The sequence below is a fragment of the Pimephales promelas genome, chromosome 17, assembly GCF_988280905.1.
Source record: "Pimephales promelas chromosome 17, fPimPro1.hap1.1, whole genome shotgun sequence".
Classification (NCBI taxonomy): Eukaryota; Metazoa; Chordata; class Actinopteri; order Cypriniformes; family Leuciscidae; genus Pimephales; species Pimephales promelas.
Window position 1 is genome coordinate 27,210,598 of NC_142785.1, and position 22,253 is coordinate 27,232,850.

General features: G+C 36.2%; 2 protein-coding genes across 2 annotated transcripts; both read right to left on the reverse strand.

Moving 5' to 3' along the window:
* Positions 1-436: 436 nt before the first annotated feature.
* nploc4 (NPL4 homolog, ubiquitin recognition factor) lies at positions 437-13,733 on the reverse strand. Its single transcript, XM_039665227.2, has 17 exons — positions 13,573-13,733; positions 12,464-12,544; positions 8,883-8,992; positions 8,541-8,768; positions 8,305-8,353; positions 7,440-7,534; positions 7,234-7,357; positions 6,945-7,124; positions 5,835-5,921; positions 5,130-5,201; positions 4,916-5,042; positions 4,546-4,706; positions 3,703-3,774; positions 3,281-3,373; positions 2,678-2,797; positions 2,319-2,421; positions 437-2,193 (listed from the first exon to the last, which is right to left on the reverse strand). The coding sequence occupies exons 1-17, from the start codon at positions 13,585-13,587 to the stop codon at positions 2,036-2,038; spliced, it is 1,875 nt and encodes a 624-aa protein (XP_039521161.1). The 5' UTR covers positions 13,588-13,733; the 3' UTR covers positions 437-2,035.
* A 972-nt stretch (positions 13,734-14,705) lies between these two features.
* Positions 14,706-19,334, reverse strand: pde6gb (phosphodiesterase 6G, cGMP-specific, rod, gamma, paralog b). The gene is made up of 4 exons (XM_039665260.2): positions 19,156-19,334; positions 17,843-18,043; positions 17,201-17,241; positions 14,706-16,250 (listed from the first exon to the last, which is right to left on the reverse strand). The coding sequence occupies exons 2-4, from the start codon at positions 17,986-17,988 to the stop codon at positions 16,174-16,176; spliced, it is 264 nt and encodes an 87-aa protein (XP_039521194.1). The 5' UTR covers positions 17,989-18,043; positions 19,156-19,334; the 3' UTR covers positions 14,706-16,173.
* Positions 19,335-22,253: the final 2,919 nt, after the last annotated feature.

Sequence of the window (22,253 nt, forward strand, 5' to 3'; positions counted from 1 at the left end):
TCAGAGAGCTTCAGGTAAGATGTTTGATGTCGAGTTCACTCTACCCCAGCATTCCAGCAACTCATCTGCCACACACATGATGAGGTCCTTCTGATTGGCTGGAGGTAAAACTTCAGGTCTATTCTTCAACCATTGTTTTTGTTTTTATGAATACGGTAGGTATTATGGGAACAGTAGCAGAAGACCTATTTTAAAACCAAACCTTTGAATAAGTCCACATGCTCCATTTGTTTGGGATCTACTGTATGTTGTAGAGCCCTTGAAGTACATGTTAAGCGATACATCAAGCAGCACAGGGCCTCATCTTGTCTCTCTTATCTTGGAAATGAATCATTAGGACAAAAACAATGGAATTTTGTACAACCAAAATTTGTTGCCAAACAAAATGAATGCACGAGTATTGTAAGAACAAACAAAAAAAGACAAGACGACAGCATCCAAAGTAATCAGTTTTATTGTTGAACTATTCTCTTATTTAAAAACCCCAAACCAATTGAAAGCATACAACTCAGGGCACCTGTGTTTTGTGACAATGTAAGTACAGCTATCCGCAGCTCAGAGGAAAGACTGTGTACAACCTCAAACCTCACATTTTTAAACCAAAAATAGGCTTTATCCAGTGGACAAAGATCAATGTGTGCCTATTTAAGTGAACCAATAGACTGAATTTTACAGTGCCGGATATTATGGGTGAGTTTGGGAATCAACAAATTTAAAGAAACTCTACAAAATATAACGCAATGTAAACATCTAGATCATTTCAGAAGGCTGAAACTCTCCTGAATGCATATTTAAGAGATCATGTCTTTGGACTGGTTTCTAAAACATTGAGGAAGTCATGACCAAATGGAAAAAAGTCTGTCAAAAGACAGTGTAACCCTGTGTCCAGCCAGTAAAATCTGTCCACATTACACAGACCAATCTAAAAAATCTGAGGCTGGTTTACAAAAATGTGAAGTCCAAGGGCAAAGATGTCAATCAAGTGGACTAAGTTTAGACTTTTGCTTTTATATTTGTAGCTCTGTTCCTTCCCCATCAATCAATCTCTCGATTTCCACCAGATGTGGAGCCGACAGGTGGGTGAGCGTGTTCAGAGATGGCCCTGACAGAACCCTTTAAAGGGGCAATGATGCAGGCTCCTCAAGGGTGAACGGTGGAAATAAAATCAGCATAACTGAAATCTTGACAAGCGCCAATGGGACGGAAGGGGAAATTGAAAAGGAAAGGGGTGATGGCAGTGAAATGGTGCAGAAAAGAAGAAGTCAATGGTCAATTACAATCTTAAGGAAAAGGAACCTCACTCTAGGTCTGCAGCCAAACTAACCATTCAAACTTCTAATCAAGCGTTTAGAACTGTTGCTCAAGGAAAATCATTGTCCATCAAAACAAAGTGAGGGATTATGTGAAGGAAATGAATGGAAGTGTATCAAGAAAGCATGCATGTTGGGTGAAGAAAGTGTTTTGAACTTGCAACACTAAGGTTGAAGATCTAAGAAACCGTGGTGACGTGAAAAATCTTTCAGCTGCACATTCACCTAAAAATGGGCTTGAAAAAGTCAATTCTCTCAACGTATAAAATCTTCTGAAATTAAATAACAGCATTATTCCTTCTCAGTTTATTATTTACACAACATCCTCAGTGATAGTTGGGGAAAGACGTTTAATATCAGAGAAATTGATCATGTTTCACCAATGGCGCTGAAAGACTATACTGGGTAGGGTGAAAGGAGCTTCGCCCAAGTGCTTTGTCAAAATAAAAGTCCCAGAATGCACTGGGCTCACACAGAGAGTGCTACATGGGCAAAACCCATCATCTTCGGCCATCATTCATCATCCAAGTGATGCAGCTCACAGCGTTGGATTGGGCGCATATTCAAGCACGCGGCTGGCATAGGCGTTTAGATCCGACACAGTCAGTGAGGGAGGGGAGGAGTTAAGGATTAGGCATACTACAACGGCAGGAATACAGGGAAGCACTCCCACTCTCACTGCTGTTCCCGGTGGGATGTACGGTTCAGCCCGAATTCTTGTGGTTTTAGCTGCGAGGCAAACTGCACATCTCGCAGTGCTCAGTGCCAGGTTGGTTCATAAAGGTGCAGTGGAGGCAGGACCACACAGCCGAAGAGGACTGTGGGAGAGTTTGGCCGCCCATGGCATAATCCATAGATCCCGATGGCTGCCCTCCAACTGTGTCTGGGATAAAGAGTTAAAAAAAAAGAACAAGACCCATCTTTCATCATGATATCAAAATTGGAGATGCTCTCAACAATGTACTCCTCAACAAAAACAATAAATAATAACTGCGCATGACTACTCACTGCAGAGCTGATCGATTGTGGCCCATTGCTCTGATTTCTTCCAGGTCTGAGCCAATTCCTCATTGGATGTCTTCACCGCATCCAGCAGAAGTCCGATGCTGTCCTGTAGATATAAGAGGGAAGGGGATGAGGTTGTCAGGGAAAATAAATACACTTTTTTATAAGTTGAAGTTCACGCTTGACAAAAACAACTGTAATAGTAGTATAGTACAACAAACAACAAGTATCAGTTGTGCCTACACAGGAACTAAACTAAAACTAAGCATGGTAACCTGAAGATGCAAAAAAAGGGAAGAAATTACAGGGTTAAGTAGGAGAGTGTGTTGTGTGTATATAGATAAATACAATGAAAAACTCACCTCTAAGGGCATGACCTCATTGGTTACAAGAAAGAGGAGCAGATGGAAATCTGAGACGATGCCCAGGAAGGAGGAGGAGGAAGAACACTGGGAAAGATACGTCGCTAAACTGTGGAAGTCCTGCACACACACATTTTTAAGTGAATATTTAACAAAAAAACTACATTTCCAGTGACCACCATCAAAAAAATGCTAAAAAGTAACATTTAAAAAAAATAAAAGTTAGGATTTTATTTTAAAAAAATAATAATAATTTTTTTTAAATAAAATTTTAATTGTTCGAGTTTCCATTTCAGACACAATTTATGGGAGTATTTAAATGAATCACACAACGCAATGTACTAAGGGCCGCGGTAGTCAATTTACTGGTTTTTGTGCTATTATTTAACTTCCAAAAAAAAGCATGTCTTAAACCAGATTCAGATTTGCGCTGCTCTTGGTAGATTGCGCTGGTCATTATGGAAATGATACGGCTGCGTCTGTGTTCTTTACAGTGCACATCGTCAGTAGATCACGAGCAGAATTTTCCACTCCCATCTGTGCTTTTATGGGATTTTACTCACGCTAATTTGCCATTTAGTAAATCCGTCCCTAAATGTGTACCTGGGTCTCCCCCAAAGCGTCTCTGTTTTCAATTGGGAAGCGAAAAGTAGAGGAGAAGGTGAATACAGGGTCTTTTGGGAAAGTGGTGGTGATCTGAAAAAAAAAAAAAAAAAAAAAAGAGTAATGCAAAACAAAAGATTATGATGGCATTCACTTATTTTTATAACATTAAATTAAGGAAAGTTAAGGGGGGTCACTAAGGAATGGGCCATTTGTTTACAGCCAGTTTGATGCCATGTACTATAATTGTCACATGGTTTTCCATTGGGTCTTAAAGACAGGGTATCCACTTGAGTCTTTGTATCAATGACAATGATTGTATAAATCTACCCCCAACACCATTGGCTTTTTGACTGGAATGTGTAGGTTGTAGCATGATCAGTACAAAAGTATGTGGTTGTAACAACATGACAACTACTCACATCAATGATCAAGTACTCCACTGGCAGTGGTCGGGCTAAATGCGTGATGTCATTGCCGAATTTGTCTGTATCCTGAAGGTGAAGAAAAAGATCAGAAAATTTTAACCTTTTTATGCATCACCGTCAATAAATCCCCTTCATTCCTGTGCCAGAAGTGATGCTGATAAGATGGTTAATGCACAAAGCAATAGACATTAACTTTCATTCTCTCTTTTTTAATAAATGTGACAAGCTCAGGTAAAAGGAAAGTTCAGATTGGTCAAAGACATCAGTTAAAACCTGCAAGTGATATGATCATAGTTACAGTTACATGCTGGAACAGAAAACCCCTGATAACACTTAAAAGCTGTGTGACTGTATGACTGTACTGAAAATGTGCATTTATACTTCTGTTCAAAGGTTTGGGGTCAGTAAGATTCATTTTAAAGAAAATAAATACTTTTATTCACCAATGATGCATTAAATTTATCCAAAGTAAAAGTAAAGATTTGCATGGTTACAAAAAAAAAAATCTATTTTTGCATTTTCGAACTTTCTATTCAATAAAATAATACAGGGGGGAAAAGTATAATGTTTCAACAAAAATATTAGGCTCAAAACTTTGTTTCCTGAGCACCAAATCAGCATATTAGAGTGAATTTTCAAGGATCATATGACTGAAGACTGGAGTAATGATGCTGAAAAGTAAGCTTTGCAATCACAGAATGAAATTAAGCTTTAAAATATATAAAAACAGAAAAGTTATTTTGAACGTAGTCTATTGTATGTGCATGCATCATGATTGTATGCATTTAGCATCTATGTTTCATAACATTATGTGTGAGTAGCGTTTTAGTCCAGTACCTTATAGAAGACATCAGGGACGTACTGCTCTGTGCTGGACTCTTTGGCATAGCCCAGTTCAGGAGCATCTCTGCATGGAAGTAGACAATCATCCCTCACCAGAGCCATGCACTGATTGGACACCTGATACCCCTCAAAGTGCACCTGGTTATCAGGACCACCTGCCAACACACAAATATTATAAACCTTTATTTTTCACAGGTACCAATAAAACGCTCAGTGCTAAAAAAACAGCATGAACTGAAACAGACAGTGATTTATCAGCCTTGAAGCAAATACCAAACAGGCATTTGACACAACCTTAATTTATCACCACACTGGATATCAGACCAGCAGCAGTAAATCTCATGTAAAGGAGGATGCTGCATACCTGTTGCCACCACTGTGACAAACTTGGATCCAAAATGTCCATCTGGAGAAAGCCGACACGCATTGGATTGTTGGTTCTGGAAGTGTCCAGCTGTGATGCATTCCTCTGCACTAAGGAAGTATGAATCCTGAACAGATGAAACATATCCATTGGTCAATATAATGATATTAGAACACAACATGTAGTTAGCCTCATCTTTCATTTGTCAACTCACCTTGTTTCTGGTGTAGCGAACGGTGCCTATCCTGGTGTCCTCCGACAGCAGATCTGTGAAAATCCACCCCACCTGAAAGAAAAAGCCGATATTACTAATCAAAAACAGCTTTACAGTTTCTGTGTGTCAAAACTACATTTGGAAGCTGTTTAACATGCTCAGGCACAAACAAAGGACGCTTCTATCATCCATCAGCAAGTAACTTGAAAGTATCATATGGAAGTCATAGAGGTGTGGAGAGAGAGGAATTCAAAGAATCCTATGAGACTCAAGGGATGAATAACTAGCATCCAGCCTTCCACCAATATATATATTATATATATATATATATATATATATATATATATATATATGTAAGAGAGATGCACAATTCTGGATAAATTGAGAATCACAAATGTATGTGTTTCAAATAGAAATCTTGAGATAGTATTTTAAGTGATACTAAACTAACACTTCTTTTTACTTGGGCTGTAGTCTGTTATTGTATGTGCTTTGCATATTGCCAACAGCAGATTGGTGTAATTTAGCATAATGGTCCTGATAGGAGCCACCTGTGAGATGTTGTGCTTTTGTCATTAAAGCAACCCTTCTCTTTCCTCTCCCTCAAGCAGATCATTTTAAATCCTGTTGTCTTTAATAGTTTGGGTAAAATGTGATTTCTTTGACAAACTACTATTCAAGAGGCATGGAAAAGGTCTCTCTCACCTTCCGTAGGCCCAGTTTTGCAGCCATCTCCTCAACTGCTTCTGCCTTGGGATCTTCAATCAATTCCAAGCTATTCTGGGTTCCGATCTGAGTCATATCATACGGCAGGAAAAGGAAGAGAACATGAAGCAGGAAAACAATACTTGACCTTTTTAAATCAAATAGTGCAATACATGCATGTTTAAGGAAGTACAGCAATGAAGTGCAATACTGCATAACTTTAATAATCATCGAATGGCAATTTGGATCAAATGGCAGACATGGTGATTTTTTTTAATTTACTTAATGAATTCATCAAATATATAATATATGATGCATATATGATCATCATCATATATATATATATATATATATATATATATATATATATACACCTATATGAAAACCTACATATATAAGGGAATGTAAAAAATGTGATTTCTGGATTTTTTTTGGAAATGCCAAAAAGTCATGGCCATTTTTATAATGTATATACATTTTTGTCAACTTCTAAAATTTAAAATAAAAATAACTGTAGTCACAAATTGCAAGAAAATTCCCATAAATTAATTGGTCTAAAATTACAAAACCTAAACAACATTCAGCTATTGTTACAGCTACATCCGAAATTATGGAACTTAATTATTTAAATAATTTATAATAGCTATAATTAAATTATTTTAATATATTATGACTCAGTTTCCATAAATAAAGTTAGAAAATGTACTTATTTGTGATTTAGCAGAAGTATCAGAAATATCTTTTGTCTGAGAATGGGAGCCTAACTATAAGTGTTAGTCTTTTATTGCCCTCTTGTGTTTATGTGGTACTAGTGCACATAACACACAAGAGCTTAGAGCAGGGTTCCTTAAATCCAATCTTAGAGGGCCACTGCCTTGTAGGGTTAAGTCTAACCCTAATTAAACACACCCGAACAAGCTATTCAAGGTCTTCAGATTTACTAGAAAATTGCAGGTAAATGGTTTAAGCTTAACTCTGAAGGACTGGATTTGAGGAACCCTGGCAAAGAGAATCAGTCACTAAAATTATGAAAACATACTTGGCGCTATTGTTGTATTAACAGTAAAGGATGATGGGTCACTGATTCTGTCTCAGGTCTGAGTCTCTCACCTGAGGAGGTTCATAAATGGCGGCAACCTCTGCTCGAAGGCCGAGAGGGATGTCTTTGTGCTCGGTGTAGCGTCCGTACAGGTACCCCATCCGCTGGTTACCCGTCTTCCTCCAAAAGTCAAGGAAACGGTCCGCAATGGTGTGGTTCTCAAACATGATGTTGTCCACATGTCGATATTTCTGCAAGAAGAATTTTTGCAGTTTCAATACGTGAACAGTTTGTCTGTATGTAATATTAGAGTTAGATGAAATAAAGGGTGTTTGTGATACAGACAGAGTAGTTTGGTACCTGTCTGTTGAGAGTGATGGCGCTGGGTTGGCATTTGGTACAGATGCCCTCTGGCCATGGCGGATGACCCTCACAGCCAGATTTAATCTTACAGCTGATATTCTCAAGTGCCACAAACTTTCCCCTGAGAGACAGGAAAACATCATTAAGTCACTTTATTTCCAGTCTTATTCAGGTAAGAGAAGAGAGTTCCCAGAAGCACTAACTTGTCTGCTCCGCCCGTCAGTTTCCGGATGTAGGCGTGGAAGGACATGTGCTTGACCGGTGGGTCGAGGTGGTTCAGATAGTCTTCATCAAAAGGCTATTAAAACAGAAAATGGAAGATGAAATAGCAAATGTACTTCTGTGCCATGTGTATCAGTCTTAACTGCAGTATTGTAATCAGTACTCACTGTGATGCACATCTAAGTTAGACCAGTGGTCCTCAACCGTTTTGAAATCAAGGCCCCTCATTATCCAAGACAATATTCCATGTAGACCAACATATATATTTAAGGTACTTTTTCTGTGATGACAAAGCTTCGTTTTTAAACTTTTTATTTGACAGAAACAAGGAGTGTCGATATATTAAAATAATTAAATTAAATAATTGTAATGATTACATTAAAATTTGACTAATATACATACATATACACACACATATATATATATATATACACATATACATATATATATATATATATATATATATATATATGAATTTTCCTCTTGTTTGTGATTGAGATGAATAATTAGAATACCTTTTAGCAAAAAAAAAAAAAAAAAAGATTTTAAGACTTTATTATTTACCATGACTTTTCCAGGTCTAAAAAAACACACATTTAAAAATTCCGCATCCAGGTTTTCCGAGACAATGTTCGAGTCTGGGTCTTATATAAAAATGATAGTTGTTAAAAGAACAATTGAAATAAGAAGTGAGCTTTTTATTAGCTATTTTAAAGATCGTTTTGGCTTATTCTAAGTCATCTTGGGCCCTGGTAGTTACCCAAGGGCTCCAGTTGAGAACCACTGGGTTAGCCTATTTTTCTAATCAGTACTCTGTTGTTTCAAGGGAGGATCACAAGTTTATACCTCTAAAGGTACGCAGTGCACACATTTCCCCATGAGACCATGCCGGCACCTGAGAAACAATGACAAAGAATGCCATACAAATATGTCTTGAGTACTCTGTAGTCCTCATATTGCAATGAATTCAATAAGCTGCAAATTGCAATAGCTCAAAAGTATGCTATGAAAATACTGCAGAAAATTGAGAACAATATAGATAAACAGTTTCCAAGGAAGTGTGGAAAGAAAAGCCGACTCACAGCTGGGGGTCTCTGTTTCTGTAGATCTTTCCCTCCTGTTTGGACAGATACTGGTCAATCTCATCCTCTGGGATCTGTGGTGCAGAGTGTGAGCGGGATAAGGAAGATGATGAGGAGGAGGAGGAAGGGAAGGAGGGGTATGAAGAAGAAGTGTGAGGCTGAGCTGTGTCCATGTTCTCACTGGAGGGTCCAGCTGAGGATGGGTACAGAAAAAGCATGTCCCCATGCCTAAAAGACAAAGAAAAACAACTCAGTCATTGTGTTTACTTGAGCACAATGCCAAGACACAAGCCCACACGTGCACAACAGAATAAACCCAAACTCTCACAACTGCACACTTACTTGATTTTCAGCAGGCTGAGAGTCTTATTCTGTGACAGGATCTCTCCAGTCTTGTCCCGATTCAGGTAGATTGAAAAACCATTTGAACTAAAGCCAAACTCTTCGGCAACCTGTAAAGAAGGCAACAAAGGACGTCAGAAACAATTTGTTCTTGAAACTGATGGAATTAATATGACTGCAGCACAGTTTCTCTCATTCATGGTCAATTGTGGATGTCTAATCCACCTTTTGGAGTCTCTACTATTAAGATAAAGTTGAGTTAAATAAGGGGTGCATCCAAAATGTGTGGTTTCATTATCATTTACTTTCAGATACTGCGCAGTGATGACTGCCAGACTGTGAGCCTCTCTCTAATGCCATGCAGATACAATTCCTCAAACTCTAATGAAGTTATGAGAGTAGAGTGCACAAGAGAAAGAATATGAGACGATAATGATGCAACAAAATGAGAGAGATGCAACTCATTCCCAAAAGAAATTAAGGCTTTACACAGAGACATACATAATGCAAAAATCTACTAACCAAGTAATAAGCTACTAGACCTAAACTTGATAATTATGTGTGGTCAGACAAAATATTACCAGATAAAATACTTCCAAAAATTATCATTCAAAAAGCTTGGGGTCAGTACGTCTAGGTTTTTGAAACCAAGCTAACCAAGGCTGCATTTTTATTTATTTATTAAAAATACAGAAAATATTTATCAATTTAATGTATCCTCTGTGCTGAATGAAATGATTCATTTCATTCAATAATAAAAAAATAAACATCTTACTGACCCCAAACTTTTAAAAGGTATTGCGACCAGGAAATGAATGTAGGCACTCATTGATATCTAGTTTAGCCTACTTGTCAAGTTCCTCAGATAAAAACCCTGAGTATCTTTCAAAGATGTTATGCCACTAACATAGCAAATGCAGTCATTCATTTCTTAATCAAAAGCACCTCTCACAATCACTTATAATGGGCCAATCACACAAAGCGTTTATGCAGTTAAAAATGGATCAGAAAGTAAAACACAAGGTCTATGCATTTGAAAGAAATGTAACTTATTTTAACTTGAGCGTTGTGTTTTTAGAACGCCGTGTCATGTACGAGATGCTGCAAAAGATGAGATTCAAGCACAATAGAACAAGGTTTATAGAGCAATGAAACAGTAGCGCTGTGGAATGGAAAAAACGCATTCTGTATGAACCGGCCCCAAATCATTTTTCCAAGGTGAAATAACTCATAGCTCGACATATGTAACTCTACACAGTTCATTACATATTCAACATAGAAATGTTTTAAAATGCAATATAGAGACAGAGTGACACCCATCCTAATCTGAAAACCACACCCATCGGGGGGAAAAACAATCCAACTGTCTCTACTGACTTTGTATCATTTCTGACTTGTAACCCTTTATATATACATTCTCTCTCTATTTATAATATATATATATATATATATATATATATATATATATATATATATATGGTGTTATTTTGCTCCTACCACACATTTCTCACTCAGAGCCCATAGCTAGACTCCTCTCGGTCCCTTTTCTGCTATTTAATGCCGAAATCAAACAGTGAGACGGTCTCAAATTGGTTGCTGACTCACTCTTCGCTCTCCTGATGAGAGACATGAATCTTTAATGGGCCCCGAAAGGTCTAGATCAGGCAAACACAAACCCTCTGCCCGTCTCAAAACAGCCTTTACAAAAAACATCCAAAATCCTCTATATGACATACATACATATACACAGTACACACACACATATATATTTATATATATACATACATACAAATATATAAGAATTAGATGAAAAATTTTCCTGCACTTATTCTGCATTTTGATCACCTAGTACTAATTTTCTACTAAAATGTATAACAAGATAGACCTAGAAATATAATATAATAAAATATATCCATGTTAGCCAACAAATAAAAAAGAGAAATAGACTATAGCGCAGTGTTATTTTAGTATCATGCAAACACTTTTATAATTTTTATTAATATTTTGAATTTTTTGTAGTTTCAGTATTTAAAAAAAGTCTATAGTTTTTATTGATTTTATTTCAGTTTAAGTGATTTTAGTACATCATGTTAAGCTAAATGAAAAGTTGTTTTTTTTTTTATTTTTTTTTTTTTAGTTAAAGTAACAAAAATTTAAAAATGTTGTTTCTTTTACTTTCAGCTAGTCTCACATAGCAAGACCTTCAGAGTGAGAGTAGAAGGTCTGGGCTCCATTGCAGCTTTCTTTGGCCAAAGATCGCCCAAGACAACGTCTGACCAACATGTAAAGCAACCAATAACATTTCGGTTTGCTCAGCGTTATGTTTAAGGGCACGAAAATGTAAAAAAAAAAAAAAGAATTGAAAATGTGCATACGATAGCAGACTGGTGGAAATCCTGTTCAACTCAATGACGAGTTCGAAACTGATGAAGTGTTTTCTATTTTGTGTGCATTAGACGCTTAACAAACACCAGTCTGTGGGCACGGCGTCTTAGGCTGAGGCTGAGTTTCAGCTAACTATAAAAACCCTGATATAGGTCCTTGGTGCCCAGAAGGTGCCCTTACTGCCCTACATTTTATATTGTGGCCTTTCCGTGGCATTTTGGCCCCAAACCCCGATTCATCCTGACTCTGCAGCAAACACACCACCCATCAAGCTTTGCACCACAGCGGAGATGCGTGTCGCTGCGGCCCACATCTGTGAGACTGCAGCATATGGACATACAGTAGGTCTCCTTTTTCAGAGCTGCCTCATTAATAAATCAACATGCAGCCCTCAGCAGAGAAGGAGTCTGTGCTGACACTTTTAATGACTCAGGATCTGATGCTGTGCATTTGTTGTAGTGCTATTCTCAGCTTTTTTATTGACAGGCTATGAATGTAACCGTTGCATAAGTGCAGAGGCATGACAATGGATACAATCTGTGGTGAATACTAGTAACACCTATTCTGACATAGGGAAGGGTGAGCAAATAAATTTAAGAGTATATTCAATATTCATTTCAATGATTTTGAACTACCACTTAACTTAATCTGCTTGGCTACAAAGGCTTTTTAATAAGTTACATTCCTTTCTAAGAGCAAATAGTCAGTGAGATTTTTAATGCTTTTGAAAGTATTTTATGCTCACCAAGGCTGCATTAATTTGATACTAACAGTAATATTGTGAAATATAATTACAAAAAAATCAATTTAAAATGAGATTTATTCTTGTGATGGCAAAGCCACGATTCTTCAGAAATCATTCTAATATGCTGATTTGGTGCTCAAGTAACATTTCTTATTATCATCAATGTTGAAAACAGATGTGCTGGTTAAATTTTGATGAATAGGAAAGTTCAAAAGAACAGCATTTATTGGAAATAGAAATATTTTGTGACATTATAAATGTCCTTACATTACAATTTATAGCCCACACTGTTTTGAATATACAATATTATTTGCTATATTGCAGCCCAGCCATACCGTCAATAAGAGGTTAAAAGGAGATCATTGTACAGCTTTTATCTTTTAGTTACATATGTGAGAAAGAAAATTCTAGCACAGAGAGAGATCTAGAGCCAAATTTGAATTCCCTTTACCTTCTTAAGGAAAGCTGCAGCTGTCTCACGCTTTGTTGAGGGGATTTTTTTCATTCCATCTGGAGATTGGACACGGATGATCTGTCAATGAGCAAATATAAGGGAAGGGAACTTTTAGTGCAACCGGTATGACATACAAACAAGCAAACATACAAACTTTCAAGACAATCAATCTCTGTTAGAGGCATAATACAAGTTACAAGTTAAAAGACAGGCTGCTCGCTGCAGAGCCACGGGTGGAGCATGACGTCCAGATTTGGACATCCAGCTCCCCCTGTCTGGATGTAATTTGGGATGTAATAATGGATGGAGCTAGAAGGTCCAACCACATCATAACTCTATCCCTCCACCCATTAGATCCACAAAGGTGGAGCCAGACTAGGTCAAACTCAAGCCATGGCGTCCAGAGAGGTGGAGCTGGATGTCATTTGGCTCTGCAATGAGCACCACTTGGGTTTAAACGGAATGAGAGCACAACTGTTAATCAGCCCAAAACAAGCCAGTAGTACAAATAAGAGAAAACAGGTGGCTGGAGGGCAAACCATTGACATTTGACACTCAAAGCGGTACAGACAGAGGTCTACGCATGCCACACGTCTCCATGTACAAACGTCTAACAGTGACATATTATTATTATTATTGCATATTATCATATAACAGAGCTACACTCCTGGTCTCGCAGTTTTCTCTTAATACAAAAGCTATACAAATATATAATGTGTTATTCAAAACACCTGAATAAGTTACTCAATGTCAATTCACTTCCCAGATATAAAACTATCAGAAACAAAACAGTTCAAAACAATCCTAACTTAACTGAGGTCATAGCGTAATATCTCAACTATTAACTTAAGTTAACGTTGTCTTCATTAACCTGTGCCAAGCCAAATTAAGTCAACCTAAGCAGAAATAACAAGCCCTGGCGGTTAATCATAAGTTAACGTGTCAGATGAATGGTGAACACAAGTGTTGTTAATATTTTTTAACGCGTTTCTGAACGAATCTGGATGAGTATGATCATTAGCATCATGCTAACAATTCTGCTGCCTCATCACTGGATGACAGACTTCACTTAAACTGCCAACATACACACGCAGACTGACACTTACTATGTTTTCTGCCATGATGATGGTATGATCTGTCCCTCTTGATGTCGCAGAAATGAGACTTGATCTATTTTAATATCGCTGTTTATGTGATCTGCTCGGGTCTATGCAGCGATGCCAAACTCACAGAGCCGGTGCTACATCTATATGGGTCCGGGCTATATGACGGGATCATGTTTAAAGTCACCGGATAGAAACTAGGAGACATGTGTTGTGTTCCTGTATATCTTCAGAGAAAAAGAAAAAAAAGTTGGCAATATATAGCATATTTTTTTTCCCAAAAGATAATGGATTATATATATATATATATATATATATATATATATATATATATATGTATTTTATTTTTATTTTTTTTTATTTTATTTTTTTTTTTTTACATTTTTTATAGCTTTTGCCAGAGATCTTCAACTCGTCTTTCTATTCAACCACAATACAACATTGGAGACAACATCAATCTGATTTTGGATTCTGATATCAACCTGATTTTCATTTTCAACTTTGGGTTTGGTCTTCTAAATGCACATTTTGTCATTGTTTTGGAGCACAGCTTATATAACAGTAAGGCTAACATATTCATACTAAAATCCAAAAAACTTTAAATAGGACACTGAACAGCCATTTGGGTGTCGGAAACCATTGTGAACTTTATTGAGTGCACTTATTTAATCTCACATTCAATCCCACAACTGGAACTGTGTTCTAGAAATAAATTTGATATTGATATGAGGGTAGGTACTACTAGGCAGGCATATATTCAGAGGCATAAGGTACTGTAAGTATTACATACAACAATCATAACATTTACTTTTTACTTTTAGTACTTTAAAAAAGAGTACTTCTTTAATTTTACTTAAGTAAAAAAAAGGTCTTTACAACTTTTACTTGTAACGGAGTAATATTTGCCCAGTAGTGTCTGTACTTGTCTGTAGCCTATAGATCCGTATATATTATACAAGTTTATATTTGTGTATTTTATTCAACATATGGAAGTAGATTCTTTACATTTTAGTTAATGCATTATATTTGTAAAGATGTTTTTCTTTTTTAAAACCTGTCATTTTTTACCAACTCAATAACTATTATACTGATATCGGGAGCATAAAAAATAAACAAGCAAATCATTTTTTTTTTTTTACAATTTTTTTTAAGCTTTATTTTGATCTCATCCTGTAGAGAGAAAACTTCACTTTAGTCACTGATGTTATGAAACTTTAGAAATCTGCAAAATACAAGCCAAAACAACACAGGAGAACTTCACTCAGAACTTGAGGATTCAGGAGGACACACAATCTTAATACACAAGGATCCATGTGAAAATTAACATACTGTATGTTTATACAAATGTAGAATTTACTTTGGACATATAATTTATTTTTTGGTAAATGAGGAGCTGATTGTGTGGGAAATTGGCTTTTTCTATTAGAATCCGTTAAATGAAATTAGAAATAGAGAATGACAAAACTAATAGTTAAACAAATCAATGAATGGACATAAAACATAATGGTGAAAGACAGAGCATGCAACAAAAATAAATATAGGGAAATAAACATTCTTGACACAATGACAAAAAAGTGAAAGTGAATGATGGCTAGAAAATCATAAATCTATAAAATACAGAACATTTAAATGGAGCCTTATATGATGAGTAGACCAAAATATACAATGCAATAAATTGTAATATATATTGAATTCATTTCTAGTAAAACTAAAATGGGACAAAATGATAAAGTGGGACATGATGATGAACAGGGCAAATAATGCTGATGAAAAACAACTACATGGATGAAGGACACATGCCAGCCACTGCTCCCAAACAGTCACCTTACTTACTGAAACCGAGAATTATAGCCCAAAATGAATTCAAATGATCTAATTGTGCCTGTATGTGTTAACGTATGCTATGCATGCGTTGAATGAGGGGGTTGCCAAAGCACAAAGCCAATATGATATTTAAAGAAAGTAACCGTTCCTGAGGTTATCCTTACCCAGAATACACAGACGTTAATAGTGGGAAGGTTAAAACATTTCAAAATCTGCATATTGATGGGGAAAGAGTGGGCTGAAATAAAGTTTTGGTGTCGGCCAGCAGGGTGAAGTGTCATCTCTACAGGACTTAGATCTTTTCTTACGAACTCTGCGAAGGTGGACAGAAGAGGCAACGAGGCACGTGAAATGAGAAGCCAGGCATTTCACGGTTACGACTCTTGTTTTTAACTCACTCTGAGGCTGTCTTGCTTGCGTATGTTTCGTGTTCCAGAAGAAAATGGAGGGAGAGTAGAAAAGACCAAAGAAAAGGAGCAGCAGTTTTTCTAGGCAAACGGAACGCAATCTGACGGGATCATAGACTTTTCTGTTCTACAATTTGAGCAGAATGTGTTCTCGGACTGCAAGAAAAAAGAGAAACCGGAGCAGTGGATAGTCAGAATTTTTTTTTTTTTTTGGGTAGACATTTTTTCTTAGTTTTTCCATTTTTATAAATGTTGCTCTTTTGTGTTTTTATTCTATTATAAAAAATGGAATGATCCCCTTGGAGCTGATGGCCAGGATGGAGACTGGTGGTTTGGAGACCATGGCAGGGAGGATGATGGGAAGGTGAAGGGCTCAGATGATACCATACTGGGCCAACTCGTGAAGCTCCAGATGGTTGAAGGCCTCCCAGGGGCAGATGACAGTGATGTCTGTAGGTAGAAACACAGCAACATGAGTTCATCTATCATAGCCAAAGGGAATGACTTAAAGGACAAAATGAAACTTTGGTTTAATAACCCATTGATACCTAGTCGACCATTCTCTGAGATTTATTTCATGATAATCAAAAAGAGTTGCATCTCTAAAAACTGTTTAGCGTATAACGCTAGTATATAGCGCACAGAGTAATGAAAAATAAAATCGCTAGTTAATACCACTAACAAGGCTTAAAATATCCCCACACTAACATAGTGACACAATGAGGGTCCCTACATGCAAACTGAATTATTAAGCACCTTTGTAAGTGTACGGACGGTTTAATAAGAATATATTTTATAAAGACAGTCCATTTCGCGTATACAGGCAGGAGCCATCTTTGGAAAACAGTCACGACAAATCAAACCACGAGCGCCGCGCTAAGTGAGCTGAACTGTAAGAACAGCGTTCGTGGTTTGATTGGTCGAGACTGTTTTCCAAAGATGGCTCCTGTCTGTATACATGAAGTGGACTGTGGTATTAGTGGTATTAACTAGCGATTTTTATTTTTCATTACTCTATTCCCTATATACTAGTGTTATAGCCTACGTTAAACAGTTTTTAGAGATAAAACTCTTTACATTCGATTATCATGAAAACAAAATCTCAGAGAACGGTTGACTAGGTACCAATGTGTTATTAGGCCAAAGGTTCATTTTGCACCTGAGTTGTCCTTTAACTTAATCAGCTTGAAGGCCAGGTAGCATTCAGGTCTGTTTAATCATACTGATGTCATAATGTCATTGATGATACTCAGTATGAGAGGATTGTCTGACATACATATAATGTCTGATCAGACTAACCCTGTAACCCTGTCAGACAAGGGCGGCTTAGAATAGATGGTAGGTGATGCTGTCCTGATGGTAAAACACGTGAGGAAAAATGTAAAGCAGATTATGCTTACCAGTGCCTAAACCTTCCATGCCAGGGATGTCATCTCCAAAACTGTCAAATAAAAAGTGATATATTCAATTGAAATAGTCATGTTGCAGAATTATTCAATATTATCATTTTTAAAAAGTGTTTTAAATTTATTATACTGCATTATAAGCAGAATTAGTATTAATAGATAATAATAATAATATTCATTATAATAATAATAGACAAAGAGAGAAAAATGTGTTGTAATTGAAGGTAGATTATATCTGGTTTGGGCTTGTCGTATATGTATGTGTATATGCATGTGTATATATATATATATATATATATATATATATATTTTTTTTTAAGTTTTCTGTTGTTTGTCATTTTATGTTGGTGAGGTCATCTAATTTGTTAATCTTGTTTATAGGAATGGGGTAGGAGCTTATAAGATTTTTTTCTTCATCCTACTCCTGTTCTTTTTTTGTCATGGAATGTACTTTGTGTTGGTTTGATTTGTTAAATTGTTCTTGTGGTATTTCGTGTTGCATTACCATGAAAAGAGAGAATAGAAAATAAATGAAATGAAATGAAATTATTACTGCAGTACAATAAAATATGACTGATGTGTGAAATAACACAAAGCCTTTATCATGAAAGTCATGATTTTGACAGTGCGGCTTACCCTTGGATCCCCTTCTTTGGTGGCTTGCTCTTGAACTGGCGAGTCTGCCTCTGCTTGAACTTGGGCGGCCCTTTGCGTGGTGTGGCGGGACCACCAGTGACACGGGTGGCTGATTTGATCTCTGTTTTGGGCAGCTCAAGATTCATGGCTGTTGGTCACTGTTGGTCTCTTCTCTTTGTAATCACTCTCCGTGATGTAGTGCTGATGTGAAAATATCAGAAAAAACTGGAGTGAGTTTATGGTTCACACCCTATGAAACATGGATTTTGCCAAATTTACTGCAACAGAGTTTACTGGTTCATATGGTACAGTATATGGTACCCACAATCCTCTTACTGATGAGTAATATGCAAATCCAAATACATATTCTCCTCTACTTGAATGTCTGTCATGGTCATGCTCCCTGAAATGAGCTCTGGGAATGAGTGACGGGTAGGGTGACCCATATTGTGTAATCCAGAGCTTGGATTAATAAATGTTCCCCTCTCCTAATGGTGGCAATCTGCACATGGGTTAATCTTATTAGAGCAGGGATAACACCAAACATGCTGAGCAAACAGAAAAGATAAGTGTCAAAATATGACCTTCAGGTATATTATAAGACTAATGCGAATAGATGCAATAGTGTTGCAATGGCAATGATGCCTAATGAATTCTACAAAAATTTATAATCACATAATATTTAATATTTATAATAATAAGGTCAATGATTTGTACATATTTTGCAAAAAACAAATTTTTTAAATCTTAAATATAAATACTTTTTATTTATGAATACTTAAATATTTACAATTTGAAAATCATATATATATATATATAGTATATTATGCATTATTGAATGCATATGGCCACCTCCACTCTAAATAAACAATGTTAATGAAAATAAACCATTTGTCATTATTTGAAATAGTTACATTACACGTTTTGATACTTTAGAGATGAGCTTTTTGGAATATTTTATTCTGTTTGGTCAACTTTGATATTCTGTGATCGAATAATTTAGCATTTAACTACTAAACTATATAAATTAGGCTACTTGTCCATTCAACCATTCATGTCCATTTCTCTTTTCGCGTAATGAAATAATTTAACCTCAAATCAATATTTCATGCTGTTTAATTATGTATTCGATAAGTAGCTGTATGATAAGCAAGATAATATCCGGTCAGCTATTACAAAAAAAAAGTCCTTCAAGATCCATAATATATTTTTGACATTATTTTATTTCAACCACATAGACACTTTACTGTAGAATATTATTACAGAACAACTCATCCCTTATTGATGATTAAATATTGAAAGGTTCTACTCACCGGTTGATTGACAGGCTGTTGACTGGGTGCAACTGCAGCACCGTTCCCCTTATGTATCTCTCTCCTGAGGAGGAGTGGATGTCAACGCTCGGCTTTCCTTGGGAGCGGTGCAGGGTTTACAGGCCTTTTATACTCTCTGGCCCCCTCAGAAGATTAGGAGAGGGACGCCTCGTGCCCCTGATCCCCTAGGTTCGAAAACACAATGATGAACACAATAGCACCTTTGCTTTTAGCAACTTGTTTATATATTTTTTACATAATAAAACAACATATATCCATAGTAAATTGCATATACAATGGTCTCAAACAATTTTAGGACATTTGATGAGGCCACTTTATATAACGTTAGGCCTATTAACCAAAAGCATTACGAAAGTTGTTTTGCTTGTTTAACAGTAAAAAAACAACGACAATTTTTACAAAGCTGACCTGCCGCCTTATACATAATAATATAATATAATATAATATAATATTTGTTTTGGTTTATTTTGCTTATTTATATTATATATTCATATTTATGTTACGAATTAATTAAATTATTATAATAATTCACGCATGACATACATTTGAATAATTAATATATTTGTACTGTTTTGTTCAATAATAATGGTCAAATGCTTTTCATATTGTCATACTTTTCATATTGCTTTACATATGCTTTTCAGTTTTTATAAGTTTTTTAAATTCTTAAGTACAATCAACTTGGATGTTTGAGTCAATTCAACTTAAATTACATTAAACTGACTTAAAAAAAATGAGTTGAGAAATGTTTAAGGAGAATAATTACACATATAGAGAGACAGGAATCTTTTCCAGAAGCTTTCTAGAATGGGCAAATTTTGCTTGAGAGTGGATTTGCTGATCAAATAACACCAAATAATATCATAATGGAAGATCATAACCACTGTTTGACAGAGAGTGTTCTTCTATGGTTTGTTTGTTCTCCATCTTTCTATCATTGTTACGCAACAGGCTCACATCTGTGGGGGTCGAGTGGAGTTCATTAGCATTTTCATTAAACGACTCCAGCCAAGACATGAACCCAAATGCTTTATTTTGAGACTAATAGCACAAAAATAATTACTGAAGGCACTAGATTAAAGGTTGGAGGTTTAATTAGTTGATTACATGGTCTAGATCTGCGGTCAGGATTACAGCACATGGCCATCTGTATTGCTCTGGTAATGAGAGTCTTTGTTATTGACAGGCTGTTGTCAGTTAAATAATATGAAATCTGTGATTAGGATTAACTATAACTCAAAGAGTATTTTGTTGTACAATACAGGTGGGTAAATGTAGTTATTTTTTTGTCTGTAGAATATAACGTATTGCAAAATATCTCAAGATGTCTTCCGTCTTCTTTCAATAATATAATATATATAATACACCCTATAATTAGTATCTTTAAACTATCATTAGAGTTTTGTATGACAAAATACAGAAAACAAAAATGTCTACATTGACAGACTGGGATAATTGGAATAATCAAATTTTTGAAGAAGACAAACCCTTTTTTTTAATGAGCCTAAATATATGGGTCATTGGTTGCTCATTCTTGTCTTTGCGTCAAAATTTGCCCCCACAACCTCAGAGCAAGGTCATGGGGTCGAACGTGCCCCTCTCTCTGTCTGAGTGTAATGAGATATGAAGACACAACAGAGGAATCGATCAATTATATAGAAAGCCAGTGGGTTACTGCGTCCGTGCTCTGACAATTGATAACTAGCTTGTGAGATTACTGTGATGACCCAGTTCAAACAATAAACCCGTGATCAAACTCTTATCCCTGGTAGTTATCTGAACCATTTAACCAATCGTAACACTGACCCTTTGATTTTTATGTTACTTAGTGTATTATTAGTTTTAAAATACAATATCTGGAATTTAAAATCTATAATCTATCTTTTATACAGTATATACTGTATATATACTGTATGTATACACACCAGCATGTTAGTATTTTTAAGCCAGTTATTTATATATTTTGATATAAAGTGTAAGTATGAAATATCAATTTACATTTCCAAACATTTATTTTGCCATTATTTACAACAGTTGTAGAGTGGCATCTCAAACTTCACTATGGAGGTCATTAATGACCTCAATGAACCAGTGTCACATTGTCGTCTGTAAATCTTGTTCACAGAATAGGCCTACCTAACCGCCTCAGCTGGATCACAGCCCTGCTTCCAGGCACATGGCATCAAGCCCTCATGTGCTGACTCACAGGTACTCAGATCTGGGTGGCTGTCGTCAAAGAAAGCACTCATACAAGTGCCAGCCAATAACATGAACAAACTAAGATGCTAGGCAAGCCAATGTGGGCTCTAATGCCACAAGAGCTGATCAGATAGGGAAACGTATTCTGTCTAGTGGAAACGGTATTGCGCCCAAACAAAATCTTACTTTTTGAGATATTAACCTAAAATTTGCCACACTGATTTTACAGCTTAATGTCTATTGCAGTATACAACATAAATAGAGGGGTGCAGATACAGTAAAATTCAAGAGTGAGCTTTAAGAAAAGTTTATTTTCATTACACTTCTGTAAAGAGATCTTGCAGTAATTAAAATCACTAAAAAAAGAAAAGTTAAAATGAACTTGGCATGCAATACAATATACAATTACAGTAAAAATTTTGTTCATCCTCGGCTAAATTGCATTACAATATTGGTGACCATATTTTCCATCCTACAGTACAACTGTTTTTTTAGTTTTCTAAAAAGACTTTCTCTCCCTCCATATAGGCAATCGTCTCCCAGTTCTGCAAACTATATATATATATATATATTATACTGTATGTGTAAGTAGTATAAAATCCCTGCAGATGAGCCTGTAAGCAACTTTCCTCATGAACAAGAACATGGGTCAACTACAATGCTTTGGATTTCATCAGGAACAAATGTCCTTCGACCCTGTCCCCCTTATTATTTTCCCCACTCTTTCCCTCCTACCACTAGGATTCATTTTCCAAAGCACATAATCACAGGTGGCCCTATTTATATTATTCTTCTGAGTTTCTGATTGGTGTCATCAGATTTGCTACAGTATTCAATGTTCACACATGGATAAGTGCATCCTATTTCAGTTCAGTGTG

Excerpts from the sequence above, each read along its gene's own strand:
- nploc4 (XM_039665227.2), bottom strand. Across the intron at positions 7,535-8,304 it reads TGCACTGCGTACCTTTAGAG|CCTTTTGATGAAGACTATCT; the intron begins GTATAAACTTGT and ends CTGTTTTAATAG. Across the intron at positions 2,798-3,280 it reads ACGCTTTGGGGGAGACCCAG|GACTTCCACAGTTTAGCGAC; the intron begins GTACACATTTAG and ends GTGTGTGTGCAG.
- pde6gb (XM_039665260.2), bottom strand. The coding sequence starts at position 17,988 with ATGAATCTTGAGCTGCCCAAAACAGAGATCAAATCAGCCACCCGTGTC. Across the intron at positions 17,242-17,842 it reads CCAAAGAAGGGGATCCAAGG|TTTTGGAGATGACATCCCTG; the intron begins GTAAGCCGCACT and ends TTTATTTGACAG. Across the intron at positions 16,251-17,200 it reads CATGGAAGGTTTAGGCACTG|ACATCACTGTCATCTGCCCC; the intron begins GTAAGCATAATC and ends TTCTACCTACAG.